The sequence below is a fragment of the Pelodiscus sinensis genome, chromosome 5, assembly GCF_052426305.1.
Source record: "Pelodiscus sinensis isolate ZL-2025 chromosome 5, ASM5242630v1, whole genome shotgun sequence".
NCBI lineage: Eukaryota > Metazoa > Chordata > Testudines > Trionychidae > Pelodiscus > Pelodiscus sinensis.
The window spans coordinates 67472501-67485194 of record NC_143056.1 but is presented as its reverse complement, the minus strand read 5'-3'; the positions used below and the strand labels follow the sequence as shown (position 1 = coordinate 67485194).

General features: G+C 42.7%; 1 protein-coding gene across 3 annotated transcripts in view; it reads right to left on the bottom strand.

The window, feature by feature from the left end:
• DPF3 (double PHD fingers 3) overlaps window positions 1-12694 on the bottom strand; it is a 229148-nt gene that overhangs the window by 69586 nt on the left and 146868 nt on the right. For all 3 annotated transcript variants that reach the window (XM_006130318.5, XM_075927282.2, XM_075927281.2), the window contains exon 6: window positions 8509-8587. In XM_006130318.5, the coding sequence (XP_006130380.1) occupies window positions 8509-8587 (79 nt within the window). The remainder of the gene's footprint in view (window positions 1-8508; window positions 8588-12694) is intronic.

Sequence of the window (12694 nt, the reverse complement as noted above, 5' to 3'; positions counted from 1 at the left end):
TTACAACTGTCATAACCAGATTCTGGAACATGGAGAGATCTCTAACGTTCTACAGGTTGCATTCTGATCCTTTTCAGTGGAAAAGCAGCAGGTTTGCTTCTTGCTAACCCAGAGTGTCATGTTGCAAATATAGATGATCACAATAACAAAATGGTAATATATTTCCCACTGGTTTTCCAAACATATAACGAGTGATGCTGCTTGGGCTGACCAACTGGATACATTCTGTTACCTGTGCTAATTTCAGGCTATATATACATTAAAGACCAGGGGAAAAAAACATTTAAATATCATTTTTTTAAATGTGACCATTATACTAATTGCTGGTGAAAGCTATGGATTGTAAACCCTGAAAACTGATGAATTCTGTTAATCCATAGAGCACCAGTAGCACATTTTAAAAGAGCACCAGAGTCCCATGCTGCTCCACCTATGTGCCTCAACCCTGATCTAAGTAGTGTCCATCTCTACCGGTCAGAGAAGTGTTAAATCGCCATATCTATTTCATCCTTGACTTCTCTACTGACACTGCCAAAAATGGGATCAATAATCACTAAGTGGAGCAGGAGTGATGATAATTGTCTATATAAAATCGTCTAACAAACACTTATCTAGAACTGGATGGAGACCATCAGATTCATTTAACATTGGCTCCCAAACAGTTTCGCTGGGACTGCCATCATCCTGCATTGAAAAACCACCAGTAATTAGAGGCCTAGGACATGCTGCAGGGACAGGACCCCTCTGAGTCTTGTGAGGGATGGATTAAAAGGCTGATATTTGGCTTTGGACATCTAAATATCATCCAAAGAATAGGCCCTCTGAACTCCAATGCCCTCTTAATCCAAATATCACCCTATTCCCCCATCCTTAATAGCAGTATTGAGTAACCCCATCAATTTCTGGTGCTGTTTTAATCTAGTTCTTATTGCCTAAATAGCTACTTTTTCTTCAGTCTTCCCTAAGGAGAGCAATGTCATCACATAGTTTAGCACATAAGCTTCTGATAGTTATCAAGGGAAGGGTGGCACAAAGCAGACTTATGAGGGAGCATGTCACAAGGCTATAATCAGAATGGATTCAGATCATCTGGACAGAGTGATATTTACCACAGAGAGCTCAAGAGGCTAGTGGACGCACTATTGAAGCTATGGTTAATGTTTTTGAGAATAAAAAAAGCCAGGTGAGGTATCCAAGTCCAGACAAAGAGCAAACATAATGCCTGATCTTGAAGTCCTTGCTCCAGAAAACCTTCCACTGAGATCAATAGATGTTTGCTCCATGGAAGATGGCAGGACCATGCCAATTTTAAAGGTGTGGGGAAAGAAGGCAGGGAAGCGTAGAAGAGAAGCACATTTAATTTCAATTATTGGTAAGTTGTTAGAACAATTAATACATTGAAATTCAGTGGAACTCCCTTACAATGCTTGAAAATCCCAGCCTAACAGAATAAGTCTAGTGTACAAAGGAAATGCAGAGGGAATGTATCCTGACATTAATGAGGCCTTTGATACTATGCCACAATAACACACAAGAAAATTAGATCAACATATAATGAATTGGAGATAGAGGCTGCTTTTTATATCAAATGTAGAGAAAATATTAATAGTTCAATGCCAAGCTCAAAATATTCACCAGGGTTTACATTTATACACCAAAGGGTACAACTACTGGGAATTTCAAAGTAAACTGAAGTCAGGATGATCCAGTGTTTGAGGCACTAACTTAGGACTTGAGAGACCTGGGCTGACTTCCTGGCTGACTGCCTGACCATGAGCATTTGCTCTCTGTGCCACAGGGCCCCCATCCTCACCCCCACTGTAAAATGAGGATAACAACACTTCCCTACTTCATAGGGGCGTTGTAAGAATAAACCTATTAAAGGTTATGAAGTGTTCAGATACCATGGGGGAAATTCCTCTAAGTGCCTATCTGCAACTTTAAGCCCCCAAATGCTTTTGAAAAACTGGTCTTAGGCTCTTGCAAGAGTCCATCTCAGTGCCAGTCTATATTTTTTTCCTACTGATTTGGCAGATGGAGTGGTGAATACAAGAATCACGTGTGCAGTGGACAGACTGTTGGGAATGATCACAGAGACTTAGGAAGATAACACAAAATGCCCTGCATGAGCCTGATAGATTGGAGAAATGAATTGAAATCAGTTATTGGATTAATAATTGTGTGATCCAATAAAGATAAATGTAACATGTTTCAAGTTAGACAGATTATAAAATGAAGAAATTGAAGCTGGAGGACAACTACCTGGGGTCGTAGAATCTAGCATAGAGAAGAAAATGGTATATGAAATATGAAGACTATTTTAATGTGGCCGTTGAGAAAGTCTCTTTGCTTGAGATCTTTAAATCATAAGTAAACACAGCACTGGAGAATACAGTACTGCACTGGCAAAAAATGAACTACTTAATCTAATAGGACTATTGCCTTTCTAGCTTTCATGACATATTCACAAAAGGAATATGCTATATGAGGGTATGTCTACACTACCCTCCAAATTCGAAATAGGAGGGTAATGTAGTCATACCGCAATTGCAAATGAAGCCCGGGATTTGAATTTCCCGGGCTTCATTTGCATAAAGCCGGCCGGCGCCATTTATAAATGCCGGCAGTTCGAACCCCGTGCCGCGCGGCTACACGCGGCACGGAGTAGCTAGTTCGGATTAGGCTTCCTAATCCGAACTAGCTGTACTCCTCATTCCACGAGGAGTACAGCTAGTTCGGATTAGGAAGCCTAATCCGAACTAGCTACTCCATGCCGCGTGTAGCCGCGCGGCACGGGGTTCGAACTGCCGGCATTTATAAATGGCGCCGGCCGGCTTTATGCAAATGAAGCCCGGGAAATTCAAATCCCGGGCTTCATTTGCAATTGCGGTATGACTACATTACCCTCCTATTTCGAATTAGGAGGGTAGTGTAGACATACCCTTAGAAGTATTATGAGTATAACATGATAGCAAAAATAGTTACTGAACCTAATACCTCTCTTCTACCCTACTTCAGCCTTCCACTGTGAGCTAGGTTTAATTTGGCCTAACAGACACATTAGATAAAGTGCAGAGAACACAAGCAAGCCTGATAAGAGATCTGGAGGAGAGACATTATTGTCTTCACACACAAAAAAGGTAGTACTGTATATGGAAAACAAGATACAATTATTGTCATTAGGCACTCTCTACAACAGAGAAAATGCAGGTTAAATATTTGAAGAAACTTGACAGCTAAAAGGACAATTGGGCAACAGAACAAGCTCCTAGCCAAGAATTACCATCACTAGAGACACTCAAAGCTGGATTAGTCACCGGTCCACTAGGAATGATAGCAAGAATTAAACTAGTTTTGCCATTGTGATGAGGATGGACTAAAAAGCTCACTTGGGATTCCAACTTCAAAGAGTCTAAACACAAAGAATGCTATATAAAGTAAGCTTTTCTTGATCAAAGCATGGATAGAGAGTAACACAGAGATGAGAGGAAGCAGTGAAACAGAACAGAGAGGAGAAACACTTGACAAAGCTATGTGCAATCTGCCTTTTACAGAAGCAGAAAAGGAAAATTCCACATGTAAAGATGTTTGATTTTCAAAGACAACCAAATCATGGTGATATGTATCCAATAACTGGCTGTCCCTGACTCCCCACTTGGTCAGGGCTGAGCTCCTTCTCTGGAGTAGAATTCCCATCGTCCATTGGTAGGAGGTCTGCCAGCAAGAAGTCAGAGGTGAAGAGACTAACCCTGGCTCAGGGTTAGCTCCTTCACAACCATGCGGATGATACAGGGACAGGCAGCCTCACAGATCTTTCTGCAAGTACTGACAACTGTTGAGCAGTGTTCCCTCTAAACCGCACAGCAACAGAGCTTCATAGGTGATTAATCAGCCTTGCCCAGTCAGAGACTCAGGGCTCCATGCAGGGAGCTCATTGTCTGTGCAGATCTGATTACTCACCTGTGAAGCTGTGCTGCCATGCAGCTTAGAGGGAACACTGCTGTTAAAGTAGATTCTGTTTCCTATAAACACAGTTTTATAAATGAGGAAGTGGAGTTGGGCAAATTCCCCAAAGAATTTTCTGTGAGTATATCCTTTAATAAATAAATAATGCTTCCATTCAGTTCTGTCTGTGCTCCTTTTGGGTTTGTTCACTTTCCACAAAAATTCAAACGAATACCTTTTCTGACTGGCATATTTGCAGAAACAGAAAATTTGGGGTGAAAATTAGAAGTATTATGAGTATAACATGATAGCAAAAATAGTTACTGAACCTAATACCTCTCTTCTACCCTACTTCAGCCTTCCACTGTGAGCTAGGTTTAATTTGGCCTAACAGACACATTAGATAAAGTGCAGAGAACACAAGCAAGCCTGATAAGAGATCTGGAGGAGAGACATTATTGTCTTCACACACAAAAAAGGTAGTACTGTATATGGAAAACAAGATACAATTATTGTCATTAGGCACTCTCTACAACAGAGAAAATGCAGGAAAAGCAAATTCTGGACTCATGAAGGCAATTTTTCACACTAGTAATGATGTAACCTGTATGTTCCCATCTAAAACCAGCCAATCTAGCTGTGAATTTGTATGCTGAATATTGGACGGAAACTTCTCCCAATCCATCTTTTGATGAAGATATAGTTGCCAAAAATATTTGGCAAATCATTTTGAATAAATTAACATTAAAAAATCTTAAACTGATTGTTGATGATTCATTAATAGAAAAGAGGTTGAAATTTGTCAAATAAATTATTCACTACTAATATTTATATAAGTTCTAATATATACTAAAAGAAAGGGGGAGGACAACACATAAGAAACTTGGCATTATCGCTGGAGCAACCCTTTTTCTGTTCCCCCATAGTGACGTAACCTGTAATAACATTCTCTTAGCCATCTAACTTGGATAAGAAAAGGTTATTGTATAAAGTCTAGATTCCTAGCAAATTTGTTTTTGTTCTGCCTTTTGATCATATGTTTCTTTAAAACAGGCCTGCACAACATATGGCCTGCGGGCCGCATGCGACCCGCAGGGGCTCACTGTGCGGCCTGTGACCACTATGGGCAGCGCAGCCCCATCCTATCTGCCGGCCGGGCGGAGGAGCGGAGTGCCTCTGGGGAGGGGGAAGTGCAGCAAGTCTCGCCACCAAGCTGCCTGCGTGCAGCTCCGGCGCGAGGAGGCAGGGTGCGAGCCAGAGAGCAGGATGCCGACAGACGCCAGGACGCTAGCATGATGTGCGGTTGTGACATCATGACCGGCGACCACCAGATTCAAAAAGGCTCCGGCAGCCCCACAAACTGGAAGGCGGAAGCCAGGTGGGGGAGGGGAAGGGGCTTGTGCTGAGGGGAGAGGGGCAGGTCAGGAGAAAGGGGAAGGCACCAAGGGACAGGATGCAGGAGAGACAAATGCCAGGGGGCCAAGTGGAGACAATGATGAAAAGGGCAGGAGGGGAGGTGTCAGTGGGAGGGGGGACAGGGTGATGCTGGGAAAGGAGATAGTAAGGGCATTGGGGACTGTATGTTGTGCAGGCCTGCTTTAAAATGAAAGGTTTCAGCCACGGGGACTGTGGAAGATTTGTTTTTCAAAACCAAAAAATTATGCTCTAAAACATAAACCAGGAATTAAAGTTGGGCAAAATAATATCAATACTACAGACACCATAACCTTAGCTTGCCTTCTGTTGCCTTCTTTGATATGTCACACGTTATCTGGGAATCACCCTCTCTGCATGTCACTAGGTGCCTGGGTGATCTGGCAGCTGAGCTAGATCATTTATACTTTCACTAGGGAAGTGGTCACAATATGACTGGCTACAGAAAGAGTCACAATGTTTAAAATTCCCATAATCTGCAGAAATGTCCTTGTATGCAGGGTCATTTCCAAAAATGTAAATATAGACAATCCCACCCATACATCCACTTTCACTGAAAGGCTCAGAATTTTAAGCAGAAAATACGTGTTGAACTTCTGGACAAACCCTACAACGTAAAATGAGATCCTTACGTAGAAACCAGCACAGACTTCCCCCGTCCTCTCACCCTAATGAGTTCCTCCTCCTCCTGTGATCAGGTTATACTTGTGGGCAGATATTCTAGAGACCATTCTTCCCATTCATATGCAAGACTTTACTTTCTCCCTCCCAAATCAATTACTCCATTAAGGAACTCCATCCATTGAGACCCCATTGTATTCGTAGTGCCAAAGCAAGACACTTGGAAATCATAGCACTGTACAAGAGTCACCCAACATCACTGTGAAAGAGCCTAGTTGGAATGTCAGGAATAAATCTTTTGTCTAACATCTATGTTCCAGATTTCTTCATTTTAAAAAAAAATACAGATTCATAGATGACTACTGTGATTATTGGTCTTTTTGCAGCTGGAAGACTTGGGAAGTTGGGGCAGAAAGAAGTGGGTGTACCAACTCATTCCAGATCCCACCAAGCTGTGAAGATAGTCCTTCTCCTCCTGACTCTTAGCTTTTAAAGAGACAAGGTGGGTAAGGTAATATATTTTATTAGACCAACTTTTCCAGTAAAGATAACACCTCACCCACATTATCTCGCTAATATCCTGGGACCAACTCAGTGACAACAGCACTCTATTAGCTTTGGTGAGTTGGCACTTTCTATGCTAGGTAATATTTGATAGCAGAAATTCCTATTGCACACACAGTCTATCCTAGGCCCTGAAGTGGGAGATGCTCAGAAAGATGAGTTTGGCCCAGGATGTCATTCACTGAGTAGGCTATACCAAAGTAAGAAAGACTTGAAAAGAAGAAGAAAAATGTCAGTAGATAGATCCTAGCAGTAAAATGAATATGTCCTGTGCCAAATCATGGGGATTTTTTTTAACACAGTTTGGCACCCTTGCTCATTTTGAGTAATGCCTTAATTCACATGTACTCCCTATGGAACCCATCACAGAGTCAGCTACTACTCACAGAGAGTGAGGGTACATTTACACAGCAAATTAAGCTGTGATAGTGGTGCAGTTTGCCCTATCCAAGCTAGCTTTAATCAAGCCAGCTAGGCTAACAATTGTAGTGACAATATGGCAGCATGGTCTTCAGTCCCGACTGGCCACTTGAGCTGCGTACCCAGAGTCCCTGGCAGGTGGCACTGCAGCTGCTAACCCGTGCAGAAGCCTCTACCACCACATATACAATACTGTTGTTACTTGAGCTACCTAGATTAATGCCCACATGGGTATGCCAACCAGTGCTACCATCACACCTTGCTTTGGTGTGTATTTGAACCCTACAGGACAGTTGGGTTTTAGAAGCTTTAGGGGGTAGCTGAGTTAGTCTGTACAGGAAAAAACAACAAATAGTCTGGTAGCACTTTACAGACTAACAAAACATGTAGATGGTATCATGAGCTTTCATGGGCACAGGCCACTTCTTCAGATGACCAGAGTTTTGAGTTTAGGATATGCAGACCCAAAATAAATAGGAGAGAAGGCGGGGAGGGAAAAAAAAGGAGAGGAGTGGGGGACAGGGAGCAGAGGGTATGGAAAGTCAAAGGGAAAAACAGGAAGCTGGAGCTAGGAGTCAGTTGGGTTTTAGTCTGTGTTTATGAAGGAACAGCTCCCACTGATGTGCCCACAAGCTCAGTCTGAGTTAGGACTAAGAGGCTACATCTAGACTGGCATGATTTTCCGCAAATGCTTTTAACAGAAAAGTTTTTCCGTTAAAAGCATTTGCGGAAAAGAGCGTCTAGATTGGCACGGACGCTTTTCCGCAAAAGCACTTTTTGTGGAAAAGCGTCCATGCCAATCTAGACGCGGTTTTGCGCAAGAAAGCCCCGATCGCCATTTTCGTGATCGGGGCTTTTTTGCGCAAAACAATACCACGTTGTCTACACTGGCCCTCTTGCGCAAAAGCATGTGCGCAAGAGGGCTTTTGCCCAAATGGGAACAGCATAGCATCTTTGCAAGAACACTGACAATCTTACATGAGATCTTCAGTGTTCTTGCGGAAATTCAAGCGGCCAGTGTAGACAGCTGGCAAGTTTTTCCAAACTTGCCAGTCTAGACGCAGCCGGAGAGTTAGGACTTGGAGATTTAGCCTGCTGAGATTTAAGGAAGGATTGAAAGAAAGGGAATCACCACAAACATAAGTGAGATGCACATATAGGTGAAATACCTTTGTCGGAGATTTTTGAGTTAAGATTTTGTTTGTAACTATCTGAAACAGAGAAGGAAATAGAGAATGAATCTTATGGGAGAGTGGGGGAGGGAAGGCAGAGAAGCCACAAAGAGAAAGACTGACAAAGAGCATGAGAGGTGAGTTATTACAGTGCCAACAGAAGTGGAGTCCTCCTGAGAACTTCATTTTCTTTCCTTCAGGACAAAACTCCAGCAGCAGCAGCAGCAAGTGCAAGACATACAAGTCAGAAGCAGCAGGACTCTTGGCAGGGAAGGAGAAGATGACGCCCTGATTGCATTTGATCTGGTTGAACCAGGCCAGAAGCAGAGTTGGTGGTCTGGGTATTACTTACTGTCACAAACATAAGGTTTGTCATGGTCATCCTGGGATGCAGCATCGTTCCTTCTCCTTCCACCTCCAGATCCCCGAGCCTACAATGAGAATAAGGATGTCAACACCGTTCCAGTGGTGCCCCTCAAAACTTTCAATTGCCCCAACCATCATAAATTAGGGACTAAATGTAGATTACAGGGAACTTCTTTTTCTAAAACTCACTGTATATTCATTGAGCTTTAAATGTAGCAGAGGTCCCTTCGAATAGATACCCCTACCTGATTAGTCACAGCACTATAATGATTCCTGTCTCACTGCCACTGCATAGTCAGTCAAGAGATAGTCCCCCAGTCACAGGAGGTGGTGTTCAAGTATTGAGCCTAATCAACGAATGAATGGGAGGGAATAAAGCCATTTGTGGCTAGAGGTAATGCTACTGTGAAATCAGTCAGACAACAGGCTCAAAACATTATGAGGTACAAGTGTGGTGCTTTCTTTTTTTTAAAATATTTTTAAAGTACATCTTAGGCTAGCTCCTTTCACCAGCAAAACAGCCCAGGATACTGAAGTTCTTGATTTAGCCATAATGCTCTGCCCTGTCCCCACCCTAGGGATAAGAGTGGAATTCAGTGTCAGTGCCATTCAGTCTTTCACCATTCGCAGCTGAGAATGCCAACTTGGGCACCAGTTACTATGGTGATGGCTGTGACAAGAAACGGGGGCAGCGAACAGGGAGTTTTGAGAGGGAGTTCTCCAGGCAAAGAAGGAGCGAATACGTGACCCCTGAGGTAAGTGGCTGTCTGTGTTTGTGGGTTACTTGCTAGTTGCTAGTTGCCTGAAAGAAACTGTGTGCTGAGCCTGCCTGCCTGCCTGCCTGCCTGCCTGTCTGGTGATTCAAGTGCTGAGCTGTTTGTTTGAAGGACCATGTGCTGTGGCCGGCAGTTGGAAGCTGTAAGCTTTTTAACGAGGATCTGAAATCTATAACCCTCTGTTCATTGGTTGAGCCTTAGCCAAGGGGTGGGGCTATCAGGAAAGCCAGGGCTTTATAAAGCCCATGAGTAAGCGACCAGGGAGCTTCACGAACAGGGGCAGCTAACAGCGAGTTTAGAGAGGGAGTTCTGAAGGGGAGTTGGAAGGGGGTGAAGTACACTTGCCATTCTTTAAAACTTTTAAACTAAACTAAAAACAAAACTTCCTGATTTAAATAAAAACCCTATCAATAAGCTAAGTAGGTGTAGGAGAGAATACAGTCCGAAACTGAGCAGCAGAGTGGGGCCTATCCTATTTTTTGCACTCAATGTAGCATGTATGATTACCTGCCCTGTTGGCAGGTGGCATATGTGTGCATTTGGTGCAAGGAGCTCCTGGCCCTCAGAGACTGCGTACGGGCTTTGGAGGACAGGGTGGCTGAATTGGATGAGCTAAGAGTGGCCAAGAGATACATAAATGAGGCTTTCTGGGACACTGTAGAACTATCTCACCTCCAGTCAGACAGCACATAAGAACATAAGAATGGCCATATTGGGTCAGACCAAAGGTCCATCCAGTCCAGTATCCTGTCTGCCAACAGTAGCCAACACCAGATGGCCCAGAGGAAAGAATCACAACAGGTAATCCTCATGTGATCACGCCCCTGTCACCCACAGCCCCTGTGCTGTTAAGGAGGATGAAAGGCTCAGGGAAGAACATTCAACTAGAGCAGAGGGAAATGATCCCATACTTGGGACCCTCTTTGTAGAGGATGTTACGGTATCCTCTTGCACTGAGGATTCATCTCCGGGGGAGGGAAGTCCAGTCATTAGGAAAAGGCAGGTGCTAGTAATGGGGGATTCAATCATTAGAAACATAGATTGCTGGGTTTGTGATGACCGGGAGAACTGTATGGTGACTTGCCTGCCTGGGGAGAAGGTTGCGGATCTCTCGAGACATCTAGATAGACTTATATGTAGTGCCGAGGAGGAGCCAGTGGTCATGGCACATATAGGTACCAATGACATAGGAAAGGGTAGGAGAGAGCTTCTGGAGGCCAAATTTAGGCTGCTAGGAAAGATATTGAACTCCTGGACACGTATGGTAGCGTTCTCTGAAATGCTCCCAGTTCCACGTCCAGGGCCAGGTAGGCAAGCAGAGCTTCAGAGTCTCAATTTGTGGTAGAGAGGAGGAGTTTAGATTTATTAGGAACTGGGGAAACTTTTGGGATAGGGGGAGCCTATACAGGAAGGATGGGCTCCACCTAAACCAAAATGGAGCCAGACTGCTGGCACTTAACATTAAAAAGGCTGTAGAGTAGTTTTTAAACTAAGGGATAGGGGAAGCCAACAGGTGCGGAGGAGCACATGGATCGGACAGAGACATCTATTAGGGCAAGTTCTATTAATAGAGATGATCTATGTTCTAGTCAGGAGGAGAGGATGGAAGTATGGGTCCGATCAGATGAGACACAATCAAATGAAAAAGAGTCTAACACATCAAGAAATGGCAGACAGATAAATAGTGACAAATATGTAAAGTTCTTATACACAAATGCTAGAAGATAAATAGTAAAATGGGTGAACTAGAGCGCCCAGTTTTAAAGGAGGATATTGATATAATAGGCATCACGGAAACTTGGTGGAATGAGGACAATCAATGGGACACAGTCATATCAGGGTACAAAATATATCAGAAGGACAGAACAGGTTGTGCTTGTGGGGGAGTAGCACTGTATATAAAAAAAAATGTAGAATCAAATGAAGTAAAAATCTTAAATGAGCCAAAATGCTCCATAGAATCTCTATGGTTAGTAATTCTATGCTCCAATAATAAGAATATAGCATTAGGATATATTATCAACCACCTGATCAAGGCAGTCATAGTGACTATGAAATGCTAAGGGAGGTTAGAGAGGCTATCAAATTAAAAAACTCTGTAATGGTGGGGGATTTCAACTATCCCCATATTGACTGGGTACACATCACCTCAGGATGGGATGCAGAGATAAAATGTCTTGATACCTTAAATGACTGCTTCTTGGAGCAGCTGGTTCTGGAATCCACAAGGGGAGAGGCAATTCTTGATTTAGTCCTAAGTGGAGTGCAGAATCTCATTCAAAAGGTTAATATAACTGGACCACTTGGAAATAGTGACCATAATATAATAAAATTTAACAATCCTGTGGTGAGAAAAACACCTCAGCAGCCCAACACTGTGACATTTAATTTCAGAAAGGGGAACTACACAAAAATGAAGAAGTTAGTTAAACAAAATTTAAAAGGTATGGTGACAAAAGTAAAATCTCTGCAAGCTGCATGGAAACTTTTCAAAGACACCATAATATAGGCCCAACTTAAATGTATACTGCAAATTAAAAAACAAAGTAAGAGAACCAAAAAAGTGCCACCGTGGCTTAACAACCAGGTAAAAGAAGCAGTGACAGATAAAAAGACGTCTTTTAAAAAGTGGAAGTCAAATCCTAGTGAGGAAAATAGAAAGGATCATAAACTTTGTCAAATTAAGTGTAAAAATACAAGAAAAGCCGAAAAGGAGTTTGAAGAACAGCTAGCCAAAAACTCAAAGGAATAGTAAAATGTTTTTTAAGTACATCAGAAGCAGGAAGCCAGCTAAACAACCAGTGGGGCCCTTGGACAATCGAGATGCTAAAGGAGCACTCAAAGATGATAAAGTCATAGCGGAGAAACTAAATGAAATCTTTGCTTCAGTCTTCACAGCTGAGGATATTGGAGAGAGTCCCAAACCTGAGTCATTCTTTTTAGGTGACAAATCTGAGGAACTGTCCCACATTGAGGTGTCATTGGAGGAGGTTTTGGAACAAATTGATAAACTTAACAGTAACAAGTCACCAGGACCAGATGGCATTCACCCAAGGATTCTTAAAGAACTCAAATGGGAAATCGTGGAACTATTAACTGTGGTTTGTAACCTATCCATTAAATTGGCTTCCATACCTAATGATTGGAAGATAGCTAATGTGACACCAATATTTAAAAAGGGCTCTAGCGGTGATCCTGGCAATTACAGACTGGTAAATCTATTGTCAGTACCGAGCAAATTAGTTGAAATTATAGTAAAGAATAAAATTGTCAGACACATGAATGAATATAATTTGTTGGGGGGAAGTCAACATGGTTTCTGTAGGCCAACAAACATGTGAACAAGGGGGATCCAGTGGATATAGTATACTTAGATTTCCAGAAAGCCTTTGACAA